Below are 24,767 nucleotides of genomic sequence, written 5' to 3'. Positions count from 1 at the left end.
TAAGGCTTGTGCACAAGCGATTCCCACGTTTGCTATGTCATGTTTCGACCTGACTAAATCACTATGTGAGCAAATGGGGGCAATGATCTGTAGATACTGGTGGGCTCAGCAGGATGATATGAAGAAGGTGCACTGGCTAAGTTGGGAGTTACTGACGCGACCAAAAAGTAAAGGGGGAATGGGGTTCAGAGACTTGCATGGGTTTAACCTTGCCATGCTTGCTAGACAGGCTTGGCGAATGCTCACAGTCCCTGACTTGTTATGTGCCCGGGTCCTCAAGGCCAAGTACTTCCCTGATACATCACTTTTGAATGCTCAACCGAAGGCGGGGATCTCATATACTTGGCGAAGTACCCTGAAAGGAGTGCAGTTGCTGAAGGAAGGTGTTATATGGAGAGTGGGAGATGGAACCAACATAAACATTTGGTCTGATCCGTGGCTGGCCAAGGATGGAACACGACGACCTCGTACTCCGCGTGGCAACTGTGTGCTTACTAAAGTGGCGGAGCTTATTGATCGTACGACCATGACGTGGGATGAGCAGCTAGTCCGGGACATCTTCTGGGCCTGCGGATGCTAATATCATACTGGCTACGCCTATAAGAGAGGATTTTGAGGATTATTACGCGTGGCACCATGACGGGAAAGGTCAGTTCTCCGTCAAGTCGGCGTATCAGGTCTTTATAAAAGCAAGAGATGATGCAGCTGTTCCAACTACTGTTAATACAGTACAGCCGGAGTTGAGTGGAAAAAGCTATGGGAAATGCCCTGTCCACCAAGGTGCAACAGTTCCTGTGGCGCTTGCTCACAATAGCCTGCCAGTCAAAGCGAACATCAAGCGGAAGGGGATTGAATGTGGCACTCTCTGCTTGTGCTACCGAAGACTGAATGAAGATGGGTGGTGTAAAGAGGCGAAGAAACTCTGGAGAGAAATGCAGCTGGAAGAGGTTCGGCTACGGTTATGTGCTTGTGCAAAAGCCAGGGAAGTGGTGCAACAGGTGATCACTGAACATGAACAAGTGCTAGTTGCTTGCATGCTTTTGGAAATGGTGGACTCGAAGGAATAGGTTGAACAAAGGGGAGAAGATCTGCTCAGTGCAGAACACGGCTGCTCAGGCGAGGTCTTGGGCCTTGGAACACCTGCAGATCAAAGCGAAATCAGTGACGGTGCAGGCTGCCAGACCGAGACCGGCAGGCAGACGGACAAGGCCTGACGGGGATCAGTTGAAAATCAATGTGGACGGGGCGTTTCATAGTACTGCAGGGTCTGGAGGATGGGGGTTTGTAATTCGTGATAATACTGGAGATGCAGTTGGGGCGGGTGGTGGGAAGATTCGACATGCAATCAGTGCTATCCAGACCGAAGCTGAGGCATGCCTCCACGCACTGTCGGCTGCCGCAGCACGGGGGATCTCCAACATACTGGTGGAATCGGACTGTCAAACCCTCCTGCACGCGATACAAGGTTGCGAATACGATCGGGCCCCGGAAGATATGGGTCTGTCTAGGACACATCTAAATGTGACATAGTTATGTCACATCTAAGCTGATGTTCACTCTGTTTGTGGTCTATTTTTTTGTCCTAGTTTTTTTGTTTCTTGTTGCTGCATTATATATTTGTGGGAGCTTAGATGTGACATCCTAAAAAACATATGTGAATTAGTCAAACTGGGAAGATATTCGCCAATTTATCCGTCTGAACTTCAGCGCATTTGCTTTCTCATTTGCTCCTCGAGATTGTAATAAAATTGCCCATGCATTTGCTGTGTTGGGTAGTAGTAATGGCCAAGAGCCCCACCGGCTGCTGTGGTTGGAGGCAGTGCATGATGTAAGTGTGCTGCTGGCCAGCGATCTAGCTGCGCCTGTTTGGGTAATGGAACCACAGTGTTCCAATCTCAAAAATAAAAAGAAATATAAGAGAGTGATCTAAACGCTCTTATATTTCTTTAGAGAGGGAGTAGATAGCAAACATTCTAGTTTCACACGTCTGAATGATGAAACAAATCAGCGAGGGAAGGCAGGGGCCCCCCTCTCCCCTTACCTTTTCCTCCTTTGTGCGGAAGGTCTACCAGAGACAAATGGTTGAAGCAAATCATTTACAGCAATTATGCTCTACCATCTCTTAAGAATACACATGTGCCGACCGACAACTAAAATTAAACAATATCACCAATATGACCTGAACACATATACAGCAAATGTACAAACCAAATGACACCGAGTAGCTAACTTGAACCCGCGAGACCTATTTCTTTCCACCGATCATAGGTTGACCACCACCCTTTGGACCAGGCACATTTGCCGATCTGCTTGTCTTGCCTGCTGCGCCGAAACTCTTCACATCGATCAAATCACCAAACAGGTTGTCTGGCATGTAGTAGGGTTTGGCTGCGGTCGCTGGTGCTTCTTTTGGTCTTTGGTTTCCATTCATTCGAGCATCTGGGACAATGGCAAGGGCGTTGTTTGCATGAGAAACAAAAGAGCTTTGCTGTTGCATAGGACTGGGATTTGGGGTTGGAGATGGCACATGTTGCATCAGTGGAGAAGCATAAGGTGTTGAAGGAGCTGGGTAAGGTGTTGAGGCAACAGAAGCAACAGGAGGATTCGGCGTTTGGTATGTGGCAGGCTGAAAAGGATTTACAGAGTTGGCACTTGTAGGCATGGCCCAAGGCGGTGCCGGATAGGTTGATGTATATTGCGGCGGTGCTGGATAGGTTGATGTATATTGTGGAGGCTGAACTGGATATGCTCCACTCTGTGCACTCTGTTCACTTTGGGCCCAGGGCGCAACGTAATTGTTGTATGGAGTGTACCCCTGATTTATTGGATATGCCTGGTGATTGGAAGGGTAATGCTGTCCATTCGATGCTGCAGGCTGATAGTTCGGCGGTAAATGTGACCCATTTGACACGGCGGTCTGCTGACTGCCATTTTGGCTCTGAGTTGAAGAATCTGTAGATGCTTCAGGAGGGCTGTACAAGGTAAGGCTTAGAAGGTCGATCATATCCTGCTCTTTTGTCCGAGTACCACTGACAGAAGCTGACTCAACAGGAACTAGGGCATTGCTCGCAACAGAAGATGAGGCTTCAGAAGTTGCATCGTCAATAGGGATAAGGGCATGATCACCAACACTTGATGATGCCTCGTCGCTACTTATCACAGATTTGTTCTTTCTACAGATGCAGAACATATCATAAATAATTAGTTGTGGTTCAGGAATAAGTAGATTGTGCATCAAAAGCTATTTTCAATTACCTTTTTGCTAGCTGAGCAAACTCATCCTCTTCATCCTCTTCAACGGGGGTCTCATTTTGTGCAACAACTGGAGGTGCAGATGGCTGTGGTGTTGGATCCTCTCTGGGTATCTCATCTCTCCTTGGCGTTTCAACTGGTAAAGGAGAACCAGAAGCGATGGCATCGTGTTTTGCAAGTACACTTTGTAAGCGGTCATTTATTTCTAGGCCTTGTTTCAGTAGCTCCTCATTCCTAAACAACAGGAACCATAAAAGGTCACACATTACATTCTGTGGCAGCGTAGCCTGAACTGCACTGTCATTTTATTTTTTATTTTTTTTTAGAAAAGGAGGATTATCCCCGGCCTCTGCATCAGAGTGATGCATGCAGCCCCTTTATAACTGCACTGTCATTTAGACGATGCAGAACTGTAAGAAAAAGTGTCCCATGCTTATGCATGTGCATGCTAGTTCTTATGCTAAACTTCAAATTCACTTGAGGCGAACACCACGGTACACTAAGATAGGGGAATATTCTTCATACGTCTGTGGGAGAGATGAGCTTACCCTGTTGAGCTGACAAACCCCATGAGCTTTTGTTGATTTGAACGACTTTGGCTGACAAGCTCAGTAACAATTTCATCTTTAACAGCCTGGCATCACCAATAATTGAATAGGTAATTTCATGAACTTCACCAAACTAGCCATGCAATTTTCTTTTAAATATTCGGCTTACCATGCGATCAGCAGGATTCAAAGCATTCACCATATCACTCAGTAATTCTGTTGCATCTCTAATATTATCCAGATCCCCTGAACTGGAGTAAAACAGAGATAACAAGTTATAACCATTAAATAGAGCAATAGAACAGATAGCTTGGGCAAGAAAAGCTCAAGGAGTTGAATATGGAGTACTAGAGAAGAAATGCAACCTCAGTGTTTCAACATCAGATGCCATTCTGTCATTTAGACTTCCAGTGGGATATGCAGGTGAACCATACGCCTGAGATTGATGCGTCACAGGAGGAGTAAATATTGGAGGGGCATCCATAGGACGACGAGGGAACATTACTCCTGACCTCTGTAGAAGATGTTGCGTTAGCTGATATGATTAAAGTCCAGTAGCGTGCCCCCAAAATAGTAAGACGTGGACATTATCTAAGGCCGAACTACTTATACTTTAAACTAATCTTTCAGGGCATGTTCTTGGCTCCATATATACTGGACTGGTTGCGTTGAGAAGTGTGAGGTTTTACACTGGCGGGAATATTGCAGTCATACCTTTAGTTCAATGTATGACCAGTAATATTGTGGATATTTGCCCCCAGGTCCACCAAATGCTTCTTGCCATGAGTCCAGAAGTATCAATATCTTATCCTTCACTTGCATATCATGCTGGATATTCAGAAAAGAAACATTCCAAAAAACTTAGCATTGTGTTTGACTGTTACCATGTTACCCAATAACAGTTAGCATGTTCACCTGAAGAAGAGTGATGGTTCAGCTCAAACACCGAGTTTGAGTCACAAAACAACAGGGATTGGCCAAAAGGGTTCTTATCTAGTATAAAAAGAATTTAAATCCATAGTGTTTTGGATTTTACCAAGTATGTCTGACATGAGAATTCATAACATCCATTCATAAAGTTCTAAATGACATGACAAAATTATCTGTCACTAAATATTTTTTTGAATAATTAAGTAAACAAGCATACAAAAATGGATGCAGCCAAATTGTGTTAACATTGAGAAATATTTGGAAACAAGATAATAGATAATCTAACTAATTATTTCAAAACTTGTTTTTACTTCTCTTTGCTAATTTAAGCAGCATGAGAATAAATGAGAGACTTCGAAGGATCAAAGGAGGGTATACCTTCTTCTGAACAATTTTGACCATTTCTTGTAAAACATGCAGCTCAGCAACTTCAGAATGAACATATTCGCCACAGTTCTTCATCATTGTCTCCAAGAGCTGCAAAGATTTTTATAACCAGTGTCAACAATAAAAATAGCCCCATGTTATTGCTTTCTTAAGGTGACAATCTTACAGTGGCAGATAAGCATAATAGTATCCGAATTACTTCTAACAAACTGAAAATGATCAGAAAAACAAATCTAGAGTTTTCACAGCAAATCATTACAGAAAACTACCAATAACACATATTATTAGAAATACGCACCGTCAAAGTGAAAAACTGAACTTTCGGGTCCTTATTCTGCAGCCGCTTCTTTACTGCTTTTACCACATCTTTTGTTTGCCTGATGAAGGATTTGCAAATATATTAGCATCTGGTAGGTAAAGCTTCTCTGCGAATACATAAGTTAATCAGGATGTCCTCCCATCAATACATTTACACAAACACACCATAATTCAAAGGTTTATTTATTTGGAATCCTCTATTGAAACATAATGGCAATAAATCATAAGCAATTATATAAGTAATCTGGATGCCTTCCCACATATGAATACCCCAGCACAATAGAAGTTCAAACACATTTTCATCATGAACAGCTGTGGTGCAGTTTGGTTCCGACAGATCATTGCCCAACAGGCTAGGCATCAAAATTGGACAGGAAGTTTTTGAGTGCTACGGATAGCTTATCAATCGGATTTTCTCGACCACAGAACTAGCATTAGAATACATATCTTGATTGGCATGAATGACAAGCAAGCTACTAAGCACACCATTGCTGGAGCTATACAATGGTCCTGTATGCAAATCCCGTCATAATCCTTGGCGACATCTCGGTCGACGCTCCAAAAGGACTATATACCTGAGCTCGAGCATCAAGTTCTCAGCCTAAGTTGAAGAAACTATGAAACGTGCCACCGTAAGCTACACGCGTCTACTTGGTACTTGCAGCTCATATTATAGTTGTCATAGCAGAGTAATAACCACTAGAAAATTGTCCGAGGTAACAACAGGCTAGAGACCACTTCCTACCTACCAATCAACTCAAGCCACCTCGAATCAATTTGCTACGTAGTAAGAGTTCCCAAATAGATTGCAATTTTGACCGAAACCCGCCCCAATCAATCGGGTCAACGGCCCCTGAAACCAAAAACCCCGCCCCGCCGCCACAGAAGCAACGACAACGACGACGAAGCAACAAGCCCCGCGCGCGGGACGAATCCCAAATCCCCCACCGCCGTAATTCTCCCCACTCGGCGGCACGGCAAGCACAAAAAACGAAACAGCCATAGCAGGAGGCGGGCGGGGGAGAAGGGAAGGGGAGGCGACGATCAGTAGTAGTCACCATCGGTCGGCGTTGAGGGTGTCGCAGATTTCGAGGTTGACGGCCCAGTCGGGCCCCTGCAGCAGGTGGCTGGTGGCCTTGTCGACCCGCGACGCCGCCGGCAGCCGCGAACCCGGCCGCGGGGCCGTCCCCGCCGGGTACATCGCCGGAGACCCCTTAGCTTGCCTCGCTTCACGAAGCCGCGTCCCGCGGGCAGCCTGGTCCTTCCAGCGGCGGCGGCGGTGGCTTGGGGCTTGGGGCTTGGGGCTTGGGGAAGCGTCCACGGGGCGGGGCGGAGCTCGAAAGATTCCGTTGATTTTTCTTCTCGGCGCCTCCTTTTACGAGGAGAGACGGGCAGGGGAGGAGGGGGAGAGGCGAGGATAGGCAGGTGGACTAGCCAAATTGGAGGAGGCGACGAAAAGCGGATTGGGGGCGCGTTTATCCACCTGAGGCCGCGCGGGTGTACGTCCATGACGGGTGGGTCCGGAGGCCACGTGGCGGCGGCTGCGTGGGGTGGTCGGGCTCGGGAGGTGCCCGAGGCGAGGCGAGACGAAGGGGGGTTACTTACCGGTTTGGGTTTAAGCGGGTTTTTGCTTTGCCTCGGTCGGTTGTCTTGTGCGGGGACGGGGTTTATCCGCGCACGCGCTGACGGTCGTTGCGTTGCGTTGCCGTCTTTGGTTAGACCGATGAAAAGTACGGAAAAAGGGCCTCTGCACTGAGAACTTTTCGTTCATCAGCAGATGGTTAAAGGCTTAAAAAAAGCTCGTCTATAGGCTTTTTTAATACAAAACAGACGCACACCGTATCCCTATGAACACCTTTGAGAGACTGAGCCGGCATGTCATCTTAAGATTTTACTAAGTCACCGTAGGCGTCTCATAGTCGGCGGGAACAACTCCTCCTACTGAAGGCATATGGACGAAAATCCTAAAATAATTCAGAATAAGAGCATCTACGGCCGAACCTCTCAAACCCGCCTCATACACCCCGGCGGGCTGCCCGGTCACGATTTTTTTTGACCAGACAGGCCTCTCAAACGGCCCTCAAACGCCCGGGCTGACCGGCACACCTCATATTCAGCCCAAATATGGGGCGGATATGGGGCGCCCGGGCACGCGCACCACGTCGGACTGATGAAGGGGTCCTAACCGGAAACGCCCTCAAACCGACGGTTCGTACGTCGGACCGGTGGCGCCACATGGCGCAACTTCGGCGGGCCGCGTAGTGCATTGCCCGACTATTTAAGTCGGCCAACGGCACCTAAACCCTACCATCCATCCACATTTTCCTCCTCCTGTCCGCCGCCGCCACTTTACATTCCACCCGTCCGACTAATAGCCATGCCCCCACACCATCGGGGGAGGAGCGAGCCATTTCTGACGCCGAAGCGCCGGCTCGAGCTCCTTGAGCGGATTCGGGCTAGGCGTGAAGCCTGGATCGCCGCGGGGTACCTCCGAACGCAGTGGATCCGGAGGAGGGGGAGGAGGAGCCAGAGGAGGAGGATGTGGGGGACGCTGGGGATGGGGATCTGCAGGCGGAGCAGCAGGCCATCCTTGATTCCCTCCGGTCGGAGTCGGTAGCGGAGGCAGTCGTCGGCAGGAGATGGAGGCGCAAGAGGCCGCGGAGGGGGCGAGGATGTTCGCCTACATGGATGAGGGCGAGCAGGAGGAGGATGAGCCGAAACCCTCCTACCCGCCCGTCCAGCCGGCTCCCGGCACCGTCGTCGTGGACATCTCCGACGACGAAGAGTAGCTAGAGTAGTACGTAGGATTTTATTTTTTTGCATGGTTTGTATGAATTAGGGGACGAAATATGAAAAATGCAGATGCAAGCCGGCTAATTTGAGGCGTCCCGGACGTGTCCGCGGACGTTTGAAGGGCCAGATTTGCAAAATCCAGGTGTAAATGCTTTAAATGCAAGCCCCATGATTTTAACCATAGGTTGGTTCGCAGCTCGTCTAGAAGTTGGGCGTGGCCAAAGTCTCGCGGTCGTGTGCATCCATGACTCCATGGCAAGTAAACCTGGCTACGCCGTACATACAACATCAACGTACGTCTAATTCTTCAACACGAAGGCTTTTTGCGTAAGGCTGGCAGTTCGTCCGTACGCGCGAAACCCACGTAGGTGACTCCGTGAATGTTGGGTCGCCCATGCACAGCAAATGCACTCTTTTCTTTTTGCTGAACACCGCCCCCTAAACCCTAGTACTACTAGCATGGATGGGATAGATAAAGAACGGAATTCAGACGTCCACGTCTCAGCCAACCAGTCAAAGGGACCTTATAAGTTCTCCAGGTACAGCACATCTTGTTCGCAGGGTGGACACGTAACCATCCTTTCCAAGCCGGAAGGATTCCTGCCGCGCTGCCTCCTTTTGCTTAATCTGATCATCGAAGCGAATAACTAAAGTATTCCGTACGTTGCCGGTTGGATGGAGCATCCGGCCGTCATCATCACGCGTTTATCCCAACTAATCTACTTATTGATCAATGAGCTACGACCAGAGAATGATTGACTAATCAAACTCGAGAAATTATTTCGCTCGCAGTGGGACAGAAGGAGACGGCTCTTCTTTTTTTCCGGGAAGAAGAAAGAATGCCGTTGACCCTGTGAACAGTATCGACGGAAGGATCTTACGTCATGGGACGGAGGGAGTACTATTGATGAAATATGAAATGAACACCCCGATTTCATAATCACACCGGCGCAGCGAAATCGCTGGCCATCCGACGTTTACATCCACCTGGACTGACCACCTAGATGCGAGGAAATTAAAGGTGATGGGATTGTTGCTTTCGGCACGTGCATATGACGATTTCTCTGGCCGCCAAAGCGGAACGAGTTCGTTGGTCCATGTGATCCGTCTCCGTTAAGTCGTCCGCTTTATTTTGACGCGGTTTTTTTTATCTGGAACATACATTCCATAACTTAACCAGAACGCACCTAAAGAAACACATGGTTAGAATCTTAGCCAGAACGCACCCAAAGAAAACAGGATTAGAATCTTCTAAGTCAGCACAAAGAGCACAACGATCGGAACTCGGACCATTCCTTTTGCGAGTCTGATCAGCCGCAAGTAGCCTGCCCCTGATGGCCTGCCCCTGATGGCCTGCCATAAAAAAATCTTAATCTTGGGAAGCACCCTGGCCGCCCAAACTGGCTTGAACTTGGAAGTAGGAGTGCCCGAGACGAGTCTAGAATGTAGGGATTTGACCGAAAACCTCCCAGACGATACGTGAGGCCAGACAACAGTGTCCTCCTCCTTCGAGAGCAAAGGAAACAAAACAGCAAGACGATGCCAGTCGTCCAACTCTGCAAGAGAGAGCGATCTCTTGAAGCCCAGATCCCAATTGATGCGAGAGAGCTCAGAGATTGAGATCTCAGGGTTAGAACAATACGAAAACAGAACAGGAAAGGTAACAGTTAAAGTAGAGTCACCAGTCCACCAATCCAACTAGAAATGAGTGGAATCACCATTTCCAACGACAAACTTAACATGTTCCCGAAACACATCACGAACTTTGACCAAATCTTTTCAGAACTGAGACCCATGAGAAGCCGAGGCAAATAGGGGACCGCCCAAAGGAAATATTTAGCTTTGAGAAGCCAAAACCATAAGGTGCCAGGGCCAATCGCCATAATCCTCCACCATTTAATAAACAAGCACTTGTTCATCATAGTGGTGTTCAGAATGCCCAACCCCCAAAGTTTTTGGGCTTGCACATGATATTCCATTTAACTAGCCTATATTTGTGCCTGCTGTCCGCGGCATTCCGATAAAAAAGCACCTTTGTGCTGGTCAAAACCATCATGGGCCCCTTGAGAAAGACGATAAAAACCCATGGTGAACATGGGAAGAGAGGAGAGACAAGCATTGATAAGGCAAACCTTCTCCACGTTCGTGTTGTATCTACCACGCCACGGCATCACCCGATTCCCGACTTTAGTGACTAGAGGCACAAAATCCTTGGCACAATGACGCGGCTTGAATGGAGTTCCATCCCTAGGCCTTGGCTGGGCACCCCCGTCCCTTGAGATCGCACTGATAAGCTGCGTTTCTCGGCCTGCACTGAGATCTCTTTGGGAAATGGGCAGCGTGTGCGTTTCTAGTATGATCGTTGGTTGGGAGGCATTACTCCACTCAGTATTGCTCCTGGTCTGTTCGTCATGGCACGACGAATAAATTTAACTATGAAGGAGGCACTTGATCGTGGCCACTGGATGAAGGGCCTAGAGAGGATTGCTTCTGAAAAGCTGCTCGACCAATTTGTCAAGCTGTGGGAGCTGCTCCAACACATAGTGCTCTCTGATGTCCCCGACTCCATTCGGTGGAGGTTCTCCGCTGCCACCGCCTACAAGGCTTAGATTTTGGGCCGCATTTCTGAGCCGCAACTACTCTCTGTGTGGAAGGGCAGGGCCGAGTTAAATTCCACCTCTGGTTATTGTCCAGAACAAAATCTGGAAGGCTGGACTGACATAGCTGGCCGTTGTTGCCCCCCCCGCCCCGCGGCTCCCGTGTCGTCCCCAGCGGGCATCCCGGGGGTGACTAGGGTTTCCCCCCCCCCCCCGGCGCCGCCACCCCTCCAACATCTCCACCCTTCGCCGCCACCTGAGGGACGCCAGGCAAGCCTCGGCGGCCACCGATGAAGGTGGCGACGAGGCCTCTCGTCGCTTCGTTCCCCTTGCGAAGGACCCCGGACTTCGGGGCGGCGACCCCGGTCGGCGAGGCGGCGCAGCCTCTGCGACAGACGGCGTGCGCGGGACGTGACGGCCGGCCTCCTCGGCTGCTCGGGCGGAGTGGATCCGACGGGTGGTGGTCGTGGCGCGGTCTTCTTCCGCTCCAGATCTGAAGGTCGAGCTGCTCCTCCTCCTCTGCTCACTCCTTCCCTCCAGCTGTGTCCGATCTGCAGCTTTGGCTGCCAGTTCTGGTGCTGGCGGGGTGCCGGTGGCATAGCTCGAGTCCGGGGGAAACCCTTGACCGGATCTCCGACCACGGCGGTGATGGCGCGTGCGCGTATCGCCTTTCTCCTTCGAGGCACCGCTGAGGACTCCCCTATCTATCCCCGTCCTAGATCCCAGGTGAAAGCCCAAAACTCGTCTCGGGTTGGGCGATGGCGACGTCCTGCACGTCGTTCCCTTCTTGGAGGCGCCGCCTTGGGTTGTCTGGTTCTCCGGGTTAGCGGTGTCGAGGTAGGAGAGCGCCCGTCAGCTGCGAGTCCAAGCAAAGGCTTCCCAAGCTTCGCCCTTGGGTCTTTGCAGCTTGTTTCTTCGACAATCCTCCCAACGGCTTTCCTTCTGTTCTCGGTTGCCCCGGGCAGGTGGCAGTGCAGCTAGGGGTGTGCCTACGGCGTGGTGAGGACTATGAGCTATGCCTGCTCTGGGTTTTGACCGGCACCTGCTCTTGCTCTCGGGTGAGCGCCCAATGACCCGACGGTGCGGCGCCTTCGAGCCTAGGCGAGAGGATTGGGGTCTTCTTCGGCGTTGGAAGACAGGTGCTCGTGGTCCCAATCCTACGATCCGACTGCGCTCAGTGCTTGCAGGCCTTTGGCTGATCCTTGAGGCTACTCTACTTCCATGTTCTTGGTGCCGATGCAGCGGGCTTCGACATTACTGCAGGTCTTTCATGTTTCTTTCTTTGTGTGCAGTAGTGTGCGTTGCGTTGTAAGCTGCTCAGTCAGCTCCTTTGTATCTTTCGGTCGCTCTTGCTTGGTCGCCATGTGTAATTGTAAGGGCATATTTATCCCTAAGATATTTTGGTGATTGATGACAATGCTTTTGCGGACTAATCGTGTGCATTGAGTGTTTTCAGAGATTCATCCTTTTGGTACGAGACGATTCCCTCCCCTCGGAGCTTGAAGCGAAGACGGTGTAGTCCTTTCGAATTAGTTTGGTGGACTAGTTTCATAGGGATCACCGTACTATCAAGAGGGGGTCCGCTTTGGAAAGGCTAGGGTGGAATCATCACGTACACTTCCTTTGCCCCCCTCCGAGCCTTTCCGCTTCTATGATGGGCTCGTTCCCCTTCTCAGTGTGCCCTCTCTGGTCCCAACGGTAGTACCGCGGGCCGGAGCGGTAGTACCGCTTGGGTGCTACAAGCGGTAGTACCGCTGGTAGCCCCCAGCCGTAGTACCGCTGCGGTCTCGTGCTAGTACCGCCTCGATTCGAGGGGTCTTTTTTCGTGTCGGGTTTTACGGTACTAGCCGCGGCAGTGGGGGCCGTAGTACCGCTCGTATGCGGTAGTACCGCCCTGACCACCGCGGTAGTACCGCTCTGAGCCCAGCGGCAGTACCGCGAGAGGGAGCGGTAGTACCGCTGGCCAAGCAGTAGTACCGCTCTCTGCAGGGCTGGTGTGGGGGGTAACGGTTGGATTGGTCCCCCCACTATATAAGGAGGTCTTCTTCCCCAAAGTTGACCTACCTCTTCCCCCAAAAGCTCCATTGTTGCTCCAAGCTCCATTTTTGCCCGATCTCTCTCCCTAGCCAATCAAACTTGTTGATTTGCTCGGGATTGGTTGAGAAGGCCCCGATCTACACTTCCACCAAGAGAAATTTGGTTTCCCCCACTTATCCCTAGCGGATCTTGTTACTCTTGGGTGTTTGAGCACCCTAGACGGTTGAGATCACCGCGGAGCCATAGTCCATTGTGGTGAAGCTTTGTGGTGTCGTTGGGAGCCTCCAATTAAGTTGTGGAGATTGCCCCAACCTTGTTTGTAAAGGTCCGTTCGCCGCCTTCAAGGGCACCAATAGTGGAATCACGGCATCTCGCATTGTGTGAGGGCGTGAGGAGAATACGGTGGCCCTAGTGGCTTCTTGGGGAGCATTGTGCCTCCACACCGCTCCAACGGAGACGTACTTCCCCTCAAAAGGAAGGAACTTCGGTAACACATCCTCGTCTTCACCGGCTCCACTCTTGGTTATCTCGTCCCTTTACTTTCGCAAGTTTACTCGTGTTATATCTCTTATTTGCTTGCATGCTTGCTGTCATTGCATCATATAGGTTGCTCACTTAGTTGCATATATAGACAACCTATTTTGGTACAAAGTTTAATTTGGTAAAGAAAAGCTAAAAATTGTTAGTTGCCTATTCACCCCCCCCCCCTCTAGTCAACTATATCGATCCTTTCAGTAATCCTGGCCGGTTGATGACTTTGTTAATTCAAAGTCGGGCTCCCCTTGAGCCTTTGTTCTAAGAAAAAAAATCTGGGCGGCTGATCGGATTGCCACGAGGGGATGGCCACACACCGAGAAGTGCACGTTCTATAATTATATCATCAAGTTGGCTGCCCATCTTTCTTTGACCCGCCCTTTTGCCCATGAGGTTTGATTCTCCTTTCAACAAGTGCTCCTGAGGCTACTAATGTTGCTTCTACCTCAATAACTATTTGGTGGAGGAGGGTTTGAAATCTACGCAACAACCCAACTACACGCACGCAAATCACCTCGGCTGTTTACGTCACTTGGAATATTTAGAAAGAGAGAAATAGGCGGACTTTTGAAGGAAAGAGATGCTCCCCCGAGATTGTATGGCTAGAGATGAACTAGCAATGTGCCAATGTTCAAGGAGGCTACTGTTTAAAGCATCTCCAGCCGCGCCCCCAACAAGGCCCTCCAGGCGATTTTTCGGCCGTCGGCGTCAAAAAATCGGCCCAGTCGAGCCCCCAAAGGCCCTTTTTTCGCCGGCTCGGGCCGAAATTGGCACCGGCGGACCCAGGCCGAACTTGGCGCGCTGGGGGGCGCCGGCCCAATCGTTTTTGGCGCGAAAATCGGCGGGCCCTCCTTGGCAGCGACTCGGCTCTTCTCGTCGCTTCGTCGTCCTCATCGCCTCGGTTCCCTCGGCGGAATCAATGCCAAAGCTGCCGCGCCGGTCAGCCTCCTCCATTGATGCCTCACGGGCGGCGCAGTGAAGAAGGGACGACGCGCGTCCCTCGCCCGCCACGCGTGCACACGGCGGCTCCGCCTATATAAGCCGCCCCCTCCCGCACCGGTGATGCACAGACTCTCCACCGCCGACGCCCCCGTTCCTCGATGCGCCCGTTCCTCCCTCTCTTCTCGCCATTTCTAGTTCACCCAATGGCCGAGCGCTATCCAGGCGATGGCGCGGCGGCGAACGACTTCGGCCGCCGCCACCTTCACGAGGACGAAGCTCGGCTTCTCTCTGAGGCCGAGTACCCGGTCCCACCGGACATGCGGGTGCCCGGGGCATGGAGGATCAGCGCCGGCGGGGTCCCGGTGCCACCGCCGCCCACCGGGGCGGCGCGTCGCGCGGAGATCGCCCACATCCGTGCCTCTCTGCCGCAGGCGGCGAGGGAAGGGCCGAGGTACACCCCCGACAGCCCGCTGTGGGAGCCGTACTTCCGTCGCCGCCATGCCGAGCAGCTCGAGGCCACCAACGGCGTCGTGCCACCGGAAGGCTCAACTCCGACAGCCGCCGCCGATGGTGGGGCGTGCCCGGCCGCGCGCTGGAGGCCGTCCTCGAGTACATCGAGGGCGGCAACACGCCCAGGCTGGAGTACCCCGCTCCCTCCTTCTCCCGCCGGCATGGGAGCTCGTGGACGCCGAGACGCATGGACCCGACGTCCTCCTCCTCGTCCGGCCGCTCGTCCGGCTCTCCCTCCCTCCTCCCCGTCAAGCCGGAGCCCCAGGACACGCCGACCAGCCAGCGCACCCGTAGCACCGGCATCCGCATCGCCGAGTCCTCCCCCACCTCTGTCCGGCTCGTCAGGCCGAAGGTGCAGCCCGGCCTCCCCGCGGAGTACGAGGCCATAGTCCGGCGCGGCTTCTCCGACGAGGAAGCACTAAAGTGGGCGCGGGACGACTACCTCCGCAACGAGATGGTCCGGCAGCGCCGAGCCCTGGAGGAGATAGCCGCCCGCAAGCATGGGCGCGAGGACGAGAACGGCGTGGTGATCCTCGACAGCGACGAGGACGAGGACGCCCCCGGGCCGTCCAACCCGCCGCGCGTCGGCGACCCTGGGCAGGGGAGCAGCAGGGACGGCGGCCGCGGAGGAGGCGACGACGACGACGGCGGCGACTACACGCAGTTCTACAGGCTCCTCGGCATGTAGAGCTTCAAGGGCGGCGGGCGGCGAGGAACGGCGAGGGCGACGGCGGGTCTACTAATTTTTTTTCTTCTTTTGTAAAATATTTTATATATGTTATGAACTCGCTGAAGTTTAGTTGAATTTGCGCCTTGTTTGTGCCGGATTTTGTTTTCAAAAAAAAACATGGACGCGGCGACTGTGGAGCATCACGCCACCAGCACGCGGTTTAGCGCCGGTGCGCCCCCAGGCGGCGATTTTTAGCGCCACCTGAGGGGCCAACGGCTGGAGATGATCTTAGTGTGTGTTGTCTTTCCTTTTCTTGTTTCCTGAGTTCTTGTTCTTCGGAGTGTGTGGGTTCTTGATGCTCTGTACAACGACTAGAACCTTGGTTCCTTTTTTACCCTTTTCTGATATGAAAAGGCAGAACTACTGCCATGCACCTTCAAGAAAAAAAAGTTATGGCTAAGAGCATCTCCAGCCGTGTCCCAGGAAGGCCTTCCGTGGCGATTTTTTCACGCTGGCGCTGAAAAAACGGCCAGTCGCGCCCCAGGAGCCCGATTTTCGCCGGTCTGAGCCGAAATCAGCGCCGGCGGACCCAAGCCGAACCCGGCGCGTTGGGGGGCGCCCGGGGGCGCCGGGGCGAGTGGTTTTGGCGCGAAAAAGCCGCGGGCCAGCCGCGTCAGCGACACCGCGCCTCGCCTTCCCCCAACGCCTCGGTTCCCGCGGGGAATCAATGGCAAGGCTGCCGCCGCCGGTCAGCCTTGCCATTGATTCCTCACGGGCGGCGCGTCACGGGACGGCGCGCCGACGCCTCCCCTCCCTCACACACGTACACACGGGCGCGGCGCGCCTATATAAGCCGGTGGCCTCGCTCGCCTGTGGCCACACCAGCCCAGCCCTCGCCGCCGAGCTATACCTCTCCCGAGCGCCGCCGCCGAGCCTTCCCTCTCCCTCTCCCGAGCGCCGCCGCCCAGCCCTCCCTCTCCCTTCCCTCCCCGACGGCCGAGCGTTTCCCCGGAGACGAGGCGGCAGCCAACGGCTTCGGCCGCCGCACGCTCCGCGAACAGGAGTCCTGGCTCCTATTCCAGGCGAACATCCCGGCGCCGCCGGACATGCGCGCCAGGCCGACGGGCTGGAGGCTCAGCAACGGGGGAGTGCCCATTCCCTCGTTGCCCGACGCCGTGGCCAAACCCTCCTACTTCGCCGACGAGGTCAACGTCATGCGCGCCTCCCTCACCGACGCCCAACTCTCCCTCCCCCAGTACGCCGCCGACAACCACGCGGCTTGGGCGGCGTACTTCGAGCGCCGTCAGCAGCAGCGGATGGCGTCCACCAACGGCGCGCCGGTGGTCGGCGGCCTGAAGAACAGCAAGGGGCGCCACCTGTGGTGGGGCGTCCCTGGCCGCACACTCGAGGGCGGCAACGACCCGCCGTTGGCGTACCCCCCGGCGAGGGCGGCCGTCCCGGCGCACCACCGACGCGACAGGCCATGGGCGCCAAGGAGGTTCGGCTCCTCCTCTTCTTCCTCCTCCTCGCGCTCTTCCTCGCACTCCTCCGGCACTCCGGCGCTGCTCGGCGTCAAGGCCGAGCCCGCGGCGGAGACGCCGCTCGGCCGGCGCACTCGCAGCGCCGGCATCGTCATCAACGAGGGCGGCCGGCGCGCCTCCTCGTCGGCTCCTCCGCGCTTCGTCAAGCCAAAGACGGAGTCGGGGCTCGCGTCGGTGAAGGGAGAGCCGGGGCTCGCCGCCGTGAAGATGGAGCACGGCGAGGTCGAGCGCGACGACGACGCGGCCCTTGAATGGGCACGCCAGGACTCCCTCAAGATGGCGAGGGGGCGCCAGTGCGCCGCCCTGCAGCGCTCCGCGGAGCGCCGCCGGGGCCGCGACGAAGGAGGAGTCGTCGTCATCGACGACAGCGACGCGCCGCCGCCGCCACCAGTCCGCCATGGCGACGCCGGGTCCAGCAGGGGCGCCCGCGTCAAGGAGGAGAAGGCCGGCGACGAGGATGGCGGCGACTACTCGGTGTTCAGCCAGTTTATTTTAGATTAGTTTATTATATATTTGCTATGTAATGAAAATCGGCGAACTTTGTCGAAATATATGCCCAAGTTGGCCGAAATTTGTCGTGTTTAGCCGAACTTCGCCGAACTGTGCCGAAATTTGCTATACATTTTTAATTTTTAAACGTGCCTGGGGCGGCTGGGGAACAACTCGTCCCAGGCCCATCTTTTGCGCCGGCTCACCCCAGGCGGCGATTTTAGGCGTCCCTGGGAGGCCAACGGCTGGAGATGCTCTAAATGCGCTAGACTCTGGATTCGTGGCCGGATTCTTACCAACGACAATCCCTCCGTCAAGGGATTAGCTCATAACCAGATGTGTAACCTGTGTGACTCGTTCCACCAAGATGGAAAAGAGGTGGACGTCATCCTCAAGTGCCCCTTTGCCAAGGAGGTGTGCCTGCTGGTGGCGGATTTGTGTGAGTGCCAGACCTTTGCTTCTAATGCGGATGCGGCCACCTCTGTTCCATCTTGGTGGAACGAGTCATGCCCCATGAACAACCAACGCATCACCACCGCCATATACACATGCATGTTGGGACTTGTGGAAGGGGCGAAATAGGAACGGGTGTTTGAGCATTCTTCTCTGCAAGGCCCTGGAGTCCCCTTTTCCCCCTAGGATACGGCCATGGAGTCCTTCATCTGATTAAGCAAGATCTTCTTTTGCTTGAGCCCGCAACATATTCTCATCGGCTTTCAGACTGTGAAAACGAATCACCACCTGAGCCCTGCTAACTAATGTTATCCCTGTATCATTATTATTCCTTCTGAATATATATACTGGCAATCGTTGCCGGTTGCTAAAAAACTGGAGTATATTTTCGTGGAGATGTTGTAACATGATTGCAACTGGTATGCAAGATAAGTAACTGAACACCAAGCGAACCACCCGGCATAGACCGCGTGTACAAAATAAAGAGTAGACTTCACTCATGAGTGAAGAACGGCGTGTCAAACTCTTCAAACTCTAGCGTTGTATCGAATTGCTAATACAAAAGCTCGTGCCTGTCTTCCACATCAAATTTATGCTTCGATTATTTCCGTCTCACGCTCACCGTGTATATGATTATCAGCTCACGACGACGGCTGCTCCGCGGTTGCCGAAGTTTCCGCCTCTAAGGTGGGTGAATCAGATTCAGAAGGCGTCTCCTCGGGCGCGGCCGCTTCCACGACAGGGGGGCTCGACTGGACCGAGAATGCCGCGGCGGCCGGCTGGAACTTGGCGACGTAGTAGCTGAGAGGCGGGCCGGAGTATTGGGTCTGCACGGGCGGCTGGTTCTTGCTCACCTGGATGAGGATGGAGGCCGCCCCGGCGACGAAGATGAGGGCCAGCCCTCCCGTGAGCGCCGCCGTGTTCTCGGACCCATCGGACGACGTCCCCGCCGTGCCGGAGCTGATGGCGCTCTCCGCCACGTACACCGCCGGCTGCGCGCGCGCGCGATTACGCCGTCAGTTTGAGATGCCGAGAAGAAGGAAGACAAGGCCAGAAGAAGAGTCTTCACAAAGAATTGGTAGGAGTGCGTACCTCGATGGAGTAGATGTTGGTCTGGCCGGCGGTGTCCTTCTCGACGAGGCCGGTCCATCCTTTCTTCTTGGGAGGGAATGTTCCCACGACCTTGGTCCTCTCCTCCGCCAGCCACTCCACGCTCAGGCTCCCGACCTGCGCCGGCATATCCAAGTTCAGATAACAGCAGCAGCAACAACAACAATAAGGCGATTAGATAGGTCCCGTACCTCCTTCTCCGGCGCGCACTCCACGTCGTTGCACTCGGAGTCGTCCGGAGACGAAGAAGCATTGCAGGACAGTGTCAAGAACCTGTTGCCGCCGTTGATTCCTCCTCCTCCTCGCGGAATCGTGGCCTGCTGGGGCTTGCTGCTCCTCAGGAGCACGCAGCTGCTAGCAGAGAGCATGGATTGGGCAGGGCAAGCCATCTTCTTCTCTCAATTCTCTCAGTCTCGCTCGCTCGCTTGCTCTAGCCTTAGACACACCAGAAAACGAGTGAGTGGGAGGATATGGCTGTGGACTCGTGAACACCACAGAATTGCGAGGTACTCGTTGCCTAGGGGTCTCTCGTGGGGTATTTATTTTTCTTTTGGCTTTTCCTCGCTGCCTACCTGCGTGTGGATGACCAGTCGTCCACGTTCCCCTGCTGGTTGCTACGGAATTTTCTCTGGAGCTGCCAACATTTCCGCTGGGTAATTTGGTGGACACTGGCTCCAAATCTCTTCATCGTACGCGTCCGTTCGCGTCGCTCCTAGCGGTCGGCCCATTGGCTCTCGTGTGCGTACGCTCGTTTTTTTTCTTCATGAAATTAAGCGCTTTTAATTTATTCAAGCTTCAATGGCACCCACACGACACGATCAGCCCTCAAGCTAGTCGTGAGGAAGGCAGGGGGGCGTCCATCCAGCAACTCGTCACCTCCAGTGTGCGTGCTTGTTTTGCACACGTGGGTCGAAAAGTTGAAATTTCTCGATACATGTTGAATATAGAAAGAATGAAACGACGAGGCTACACTACAAAAAAAAAGATATATTCGTGACATTTTGGGCCGAACGAATTTTTTTCTGTCATGCTTATGACACTCCTATGACGACAATTGTGACAAAATTCGGTATCATTATAGATGTGGTGGGCTCCTACTTCTATGACAAAAAACCATGACAGGAAATGTGATTTTCGTCCTGGGCGGGCCGGAGACGCAGCTGCATGACATTCTTTGGGCCGTCCATGACGAAAAAACCCGTGATAGAAGCGAGGGCGGGGAAAATATCGGGGAGTTCTCGGTTACGGTGGGTGGTCAGGGCCGAGCGATGCACGGAAGTTTGCGCGTTTCTCTCGTACATGTACGCGTGTGTGTGCGAGGCGTTGCACTCTAACTGAACCCGAGCGAGGCATTGTGCTCTAATTAAACCCGAGCGATTGCACTAGCTACGTTACTGAACTTCGATCGATCCATTGCTGTTAACTGAACCCGAGTGATTCCTTTGCTACTGCTGCTAACTGAAGCCGATCAATACTGCCTCTTGATGAACAATGAGCGTTGTTGGGGGGGGGGGGGAGGTTAGATGAACAGTTCCCGATGGGGGGGGGGGTGTGGATGAACAGGACCCCGTGGTAGTAGACGCCGTTGCCGCTGGATGAACAGGACCCCGTCGAGGGCTGGTGAAAGTGCAACTATCCCTGGGTGGTTTTGGTAATGATTAACAACATATAGCTCATTGAGCTAATACTATTTCAAGATAAATATTTCAGGAAAGCTCAATGATTGGCATGACATGGATTAGAAAGTGGATCCCTCAAAATGCTAAGGACAAAAGATTGGCTCAAGCTCAAAGCACAAGACTCTACATTTTATTTTTAGTGATCCAAGATCACATTGAGTCCATAGGAAAAGCCAATACTATCAAAAGGGGGTGAGGTGTTGCTTAATGAGTTACTTGCTCAAAATGCTTAGTGATATGCTCCAAAAACCCTCAACTACTTTCTCATATCCACATATGTCCCAAACCAAAAGTCAAACTCGGCCCCACCAAAACTTTCTATCCGGCGTCACCGAGTTCTCTTGACATAGCCACTGCCACAAACCCTAGTCACTTCGGTCTCACCGATAGGGATCTCGGTCTCACCGAGATGGGATTGCAAACTCTTTGTTTCCCTTCGTAACGTTTTGGTCTAACTGAGATGAGCGATCGGTCCCATCAAGTCTGCAATGCAAACTCTCTGTTTCCTTTTCGTAACGCTTCGGTCCCACCGAGACGAGCGAATCCGTCCCACCGAGTTTGCCTCACCAAGTCTCTGTTTGCTTATTACCAAAATCGATCCCACCGAGTTTGAGTAACCGGTCCAACCGAGATTACGTTATGCCCTAACCCTAATGATATCGGTCCCACCGAGTTGACATGTCGGTCCCACCGAAATGCCTAACGGTCACATTATGAACCAAATCGGTCCGACCAAGTTTTCTAATTCGATCCCACCGAGTTTGGTGATTTGTGTGTAACGGTTAGATTTTGTGTGGAGGCTATATATACCCCTCCACCCACTCTTCATTCGTGGAGAGAGCCATCAGAACATGCCTACACTTCCAACATACATTTTCGGAGAGAGAACCACCTACACTTGTGTTGAGGTCAAGATATTCCATTCCAATCACATAAATCTTGATCTCTAGCCTTCCCCAAGTTGCTTTCCACTCAAACCATCTTTCCACCAAATCCAATCCTATGAGAGGGAGTTGAGTGTTGGGGAGACTATCATTTGAAGCACAAGAGCAAGGAGTTCATCATCAACACACCGTCTATTACCTTTTGAAGAGTGGTGTCTCCTAGATTGGCTAGGTGTCACTTGGGAGCCTCCGTCAAGATTGTGGAGTTAAAACAAGGAGTTTGTACGGGCAAGGAGGTCGCCTACTTCGTGAAGATCTACCCTAGTGAGGCAAGTCCTTCGTGGGCGATGGCCATGGTGGGATAGACAAGGTTGCCTCTTCGTGGACCCTTCGTGGACTCGCGCAACCGTCACCCTTCGTGGGTTGAAGTCTCCATAAACGTGGATGTACGATAGCACCACCTATCAAAACCATGGATAAAAAATCTCCGTGTCTATATTGCGTTTGCTCCCTCCAAACTCCTCCTTTTACCTTCATATGCAATTGTTTTACATTCCGCTGCTATACTCTTAGAATTGCATGTGTAGGTTGATTACTTGATTTGTGCTAAGTTGTTAAAATCTGCCAAGACTTAAAATTGGGAAAATGATAGATTTTTATTTGGTCAAGTAGTCTAATCGCCCCTGCTCTAGACATACTTTCGATCCTACAATTGGTATCAGAGCTTTGGTCTCCATTTGCTTTGATTTCCATAGCTTTTGGTGATCATAGCCTTGGTTTCACAACCTAGGAGAGTATGGCGTCTAGCGAGGGAAATTACCACCGTAGAGGTCTTTACTTTGATGGTACTAATTTTGCTAGTTGGAAGCATAAGATGAAAATGCATATTCTTGGACATAACCCCGCCATTTGGGCTATTGTGTGTATTGGCTTGCAAGGTGAATTCTTTGATGGGAGAGAACCGAACCGTGAAGCTACCGCGGAAGAGTTGAAGATGCTGCAATACAACGCTCAAGCTTGTGATATTCTCTTCAACGGATTGTGCCCCGAAGAATTCAACAAAATCAGCCGTCTTGAGAATGCAAAGGAAATTTGGATACTTTGATTGATATGCACGAAGGTACCGACTCCGTCAAGGAATCCAAATTGGATGTGCTTCAAAGTCAACTTGACAAGTTCAAAATGAAGGATGGTGAAGGTGTCACTGAAATGTACTCTAGGCTTGCTCTCATCACAAATGAGATTACCGGCTTAGGAAGTGAAGAGATGACCGATAGATTCATCATCAAGAAGATCCTAAGAGCCTTGGATGGAAAATATGATACCGTGTGCACATTGATCCAAATGATGCCCAACTACAAAGATCTCTAGCCAACGGAAGTCATTGGAAGAATTGTTGCTCATGAGTGTCACTTAAGGATAAGGAAGAACTTCACAACAAGTCAAGCGGTGCTTACAAAGCCTCATGTGATGCTCCCACATAATCAAGTGAGAAACAAACCTTCAATGAAGAATTGAGCCTAATGGTGAAGAATTTCAACAAGTTCTACAAGAGTAGAAGCAAGGAAAGAAGTTCCAAGTCAAGGTCCTACAATAACAAAAGATCTTCTAGTCGTGAACGAAATTGCTATAATTGTGGAAGACCCGGACACTACTCCAATGAGTGTACGACTCCCTACAAAAGAAGAGAAGATTCTCACAAGAGAAGAAGTAGAAGAGAAGAATCACCACCAAGAGAGAGAAGGAGTAGAGATGATCGATATGAACGAAGACCCTCTAGGAGAAGCAAGGATTCGGAGAGGAAGGACAAATCATCAAGGAGCTACACAAAAAGAAGACATCAAGCTCATGTTGGTGAATGGGTATCCGGCTCCGACTCCGACCATCACTCCGAAAGAAGTTATCACTCCGACTCCGAATATACTCAAGATGAAGGTGTTGCCGGTCTAGCACTTGTGTCAACCAACTCCTACGACATATTTGACTCACCAAATGAAGGAATTGGAAGATGCTTCATGGCTAAAGGTCCAAAGGTAACACACCCCGAGTATGTTGATTTTAATAGTGATGAAGATGATTTGCTAAGAGATGATGATTTACTTGTTGACAACTCTAGTTATGAGAACTATGATGAACTTGCTATTAATCATGATAATCAAGATAAAACGAATGACGATGATAAGAAGAAGATTGAGCATCTAACTAAAGAACTAAACACTCTTAAGTTAGCTCATGAAACTACCTTGGAAGATCATCGAGAACTTTTAAAGACTCCTGAGAAGCTACACTTTGAAAAGCTCAACCTTGAGCAAGAGCATGAGTTCTTAAAAGCAATCAATGATGATCTTCGCAAGAAAAGTTCTTCTTACATTGCCAAGCGTTTACTCTTGTCTACTTACATGCCACAAGTTAAGTCTAGCAATAAGAACAAGAAAGATTCTTCTTCTAGTAGTAACAACAATTATGCTAAATCCAACGTTGTTGCTTCTAGTAATTCTCTTGATTCCACTAATGACTCTCTTAGCCAAGTTACACTTGAGCAAGAAAATAGCTTATGGAAGGGAATTATCGAGAAAGGTGTTTACAAGAGCCTTGCCGGGAGTAAGAAATTTGAGGAAATTGTACGCAAGCAAGGAAGACACCGGAAGAATCAAGGTGTTGGTTTTGAATGAAAGTTCAATGCCAATGGAGTTGAGTGGGAAGAAGATCAATACCCCAAGACGAAGTTCGTTCCTCAACAAGAGAAGTATGATCCTACTTCTTTCCAAGGAACACAAGCTCAAGATGATCTTCCACCACAAGACCACAAGCTAAAAGGCAAGGACAAGCTTCAAGAGGATATTGATGCATTTGAAGAAGCTCCTAAGGCCTTGGTCAAGTGGGTTCCCAAGACTACATCAAGTTCCACTTCATCAAGTACGACTACAACTCCAAGCATTCCCATCAAGATGGTGTGGATCCCTAAGAAGAAGAACTAGAGAGTTCTTGAGGGTGACTCGCCAACATACTTCACTCTCATCATTTTGGCGAGGACAAGTGCAAACAAGAAACAACTTTCACATCTTGCACTAGTTCAAGGAGTCACAAACCCTC

At 51.6% G+C, this 24,767-nt stretch overlaps 2 protein-coding genes across 2 annotated transcripts; both read right to left on the bottom strand.

Moving 5' to 3' along the window:
- Positions 1 to 2,082: 2,082 nt before the first annotated feature.
- LOC109784438 (TOM1-like protein 6) lies at positions 2,083 to 6,876 on the bottom strand. Its single transcript, XM_020343035.4, has 9 exons — positions 6,494 to 6,876; positions 5,416 to 5,494; positions 5,109 to 5,207; positions 4,515 to 4,628; positions 4,166 to 4,314; positions 3,970 to 4,051; positions 3,801 to 3,886; positions 3,256 to 3,486; positions 2,083 to 3,173 (listed from the first exon to the last, which is right to left on the bottom strand). Exons 1-9 carry the CDS (start codon positions 6,634 to 6,636, stop codon positions 2,246 to 2,248), a joined length of 1,911 nt encoding a protein of 636 aa, XP_020198624.1. The 5' UTR covers positions 6,637 to 6,876; the 3' UTR covers positions 2,083 to 2,245.
- Positions 6,877 to 18,386: 11,510 nt separating this feature from the next.
- On the bottom strand, positions 18,387 to 19,623 carry LOC109784437 (protein MAINTENANCE OF PSII UNDER HIGH LIGHT 1). Its single transcript, XM_020343033.4, has 3 exons — positions 19,303 to 19,623; positions 19,094 to 19,228; positions 18,387 to 18,993 (listed from the first exon to the last, which is right to left on the bottom strand). The coding sequence occupies exons 1-3, from the start codon at positions 19,498 to 19,500 to the stop codon at positions 18,643 to 18,645; spliced, it is 684 nt and encodes a 227-aa protein (XP_020198622.1). The 5' UTR covers positions 19,501 to 19,623; the 3' UTR covers positions 18,387 to 18,642.
- Positions 19,624 to 24,767: the final 5,144 nt, after the last annotated feature.

This window comes from Aegilops tauschii, chromosome 1 (assembly GCF_002575655.3).
Source record: "Aegilops tauschii subsp. strangulata cultivar AL8/78 chromosome 1, Aet v6.0, whole genome shotgun sequence".
In the NCBI taxonomy this organism is placed as follows: domain Eukaryota; kingdom Viridiplantae; phylum Streptophyta; class Magnoliopsida; order Poales; family Poaceae; genus Aegilops; species Aegilops tauschii.
The sequence above is the reverse complement of the archived record's forward strand: the minus strand, read 5'-3'. Positions and strand labels throughout refer to the sequence as shown.

Bases quoted from the DNA above. Each gene is read 5' to 3' on its own strand.
- LOC109784438 (XM_020343035.4), bottom strand. From the start codon at position 6,636: ATGTACCCGGCGGGGACGGCCCCGCGGCCGGGTTCGCGGCTGCCGGCG. The intron at 4,315-4,514 runs GTATGACTGCAA...CATCTTCTACAG, and splicing joins GGTCATACATTGAACTAAAG to AGGTCAGGAGTAATGTTCCC. The intron at 4,052-4,165 runs GTTGCATTTCTT...GTTTTACTCCAG, and splicing joins TCTGATGTTGAAACACTGAG to TTCAGGGGATCTGGATAATA.
- LOC109784437 (XM_020343033.4), bottom strand. From the start codon at position 19,500: ATGGCTTGCCCTGCCCAATCCATGCTCTCTGCTAGCAGCTGCGTGCTC. The intron at 19,229-19,302 runs GTACGGGACCTA...ATGCCGGCGCAG, and splicing joins AGTGCGCGCCGGAGAAGGAG to GTCGGGAGCCTGAGCGTGGA. The intron at 18,994-19,093 runs GTACGCACTCCT...GCGCGCGCGCAG, and splicing joins CCAACATCTACTCCATCGAG to CCGGCGGTGTACGTGGCGGA.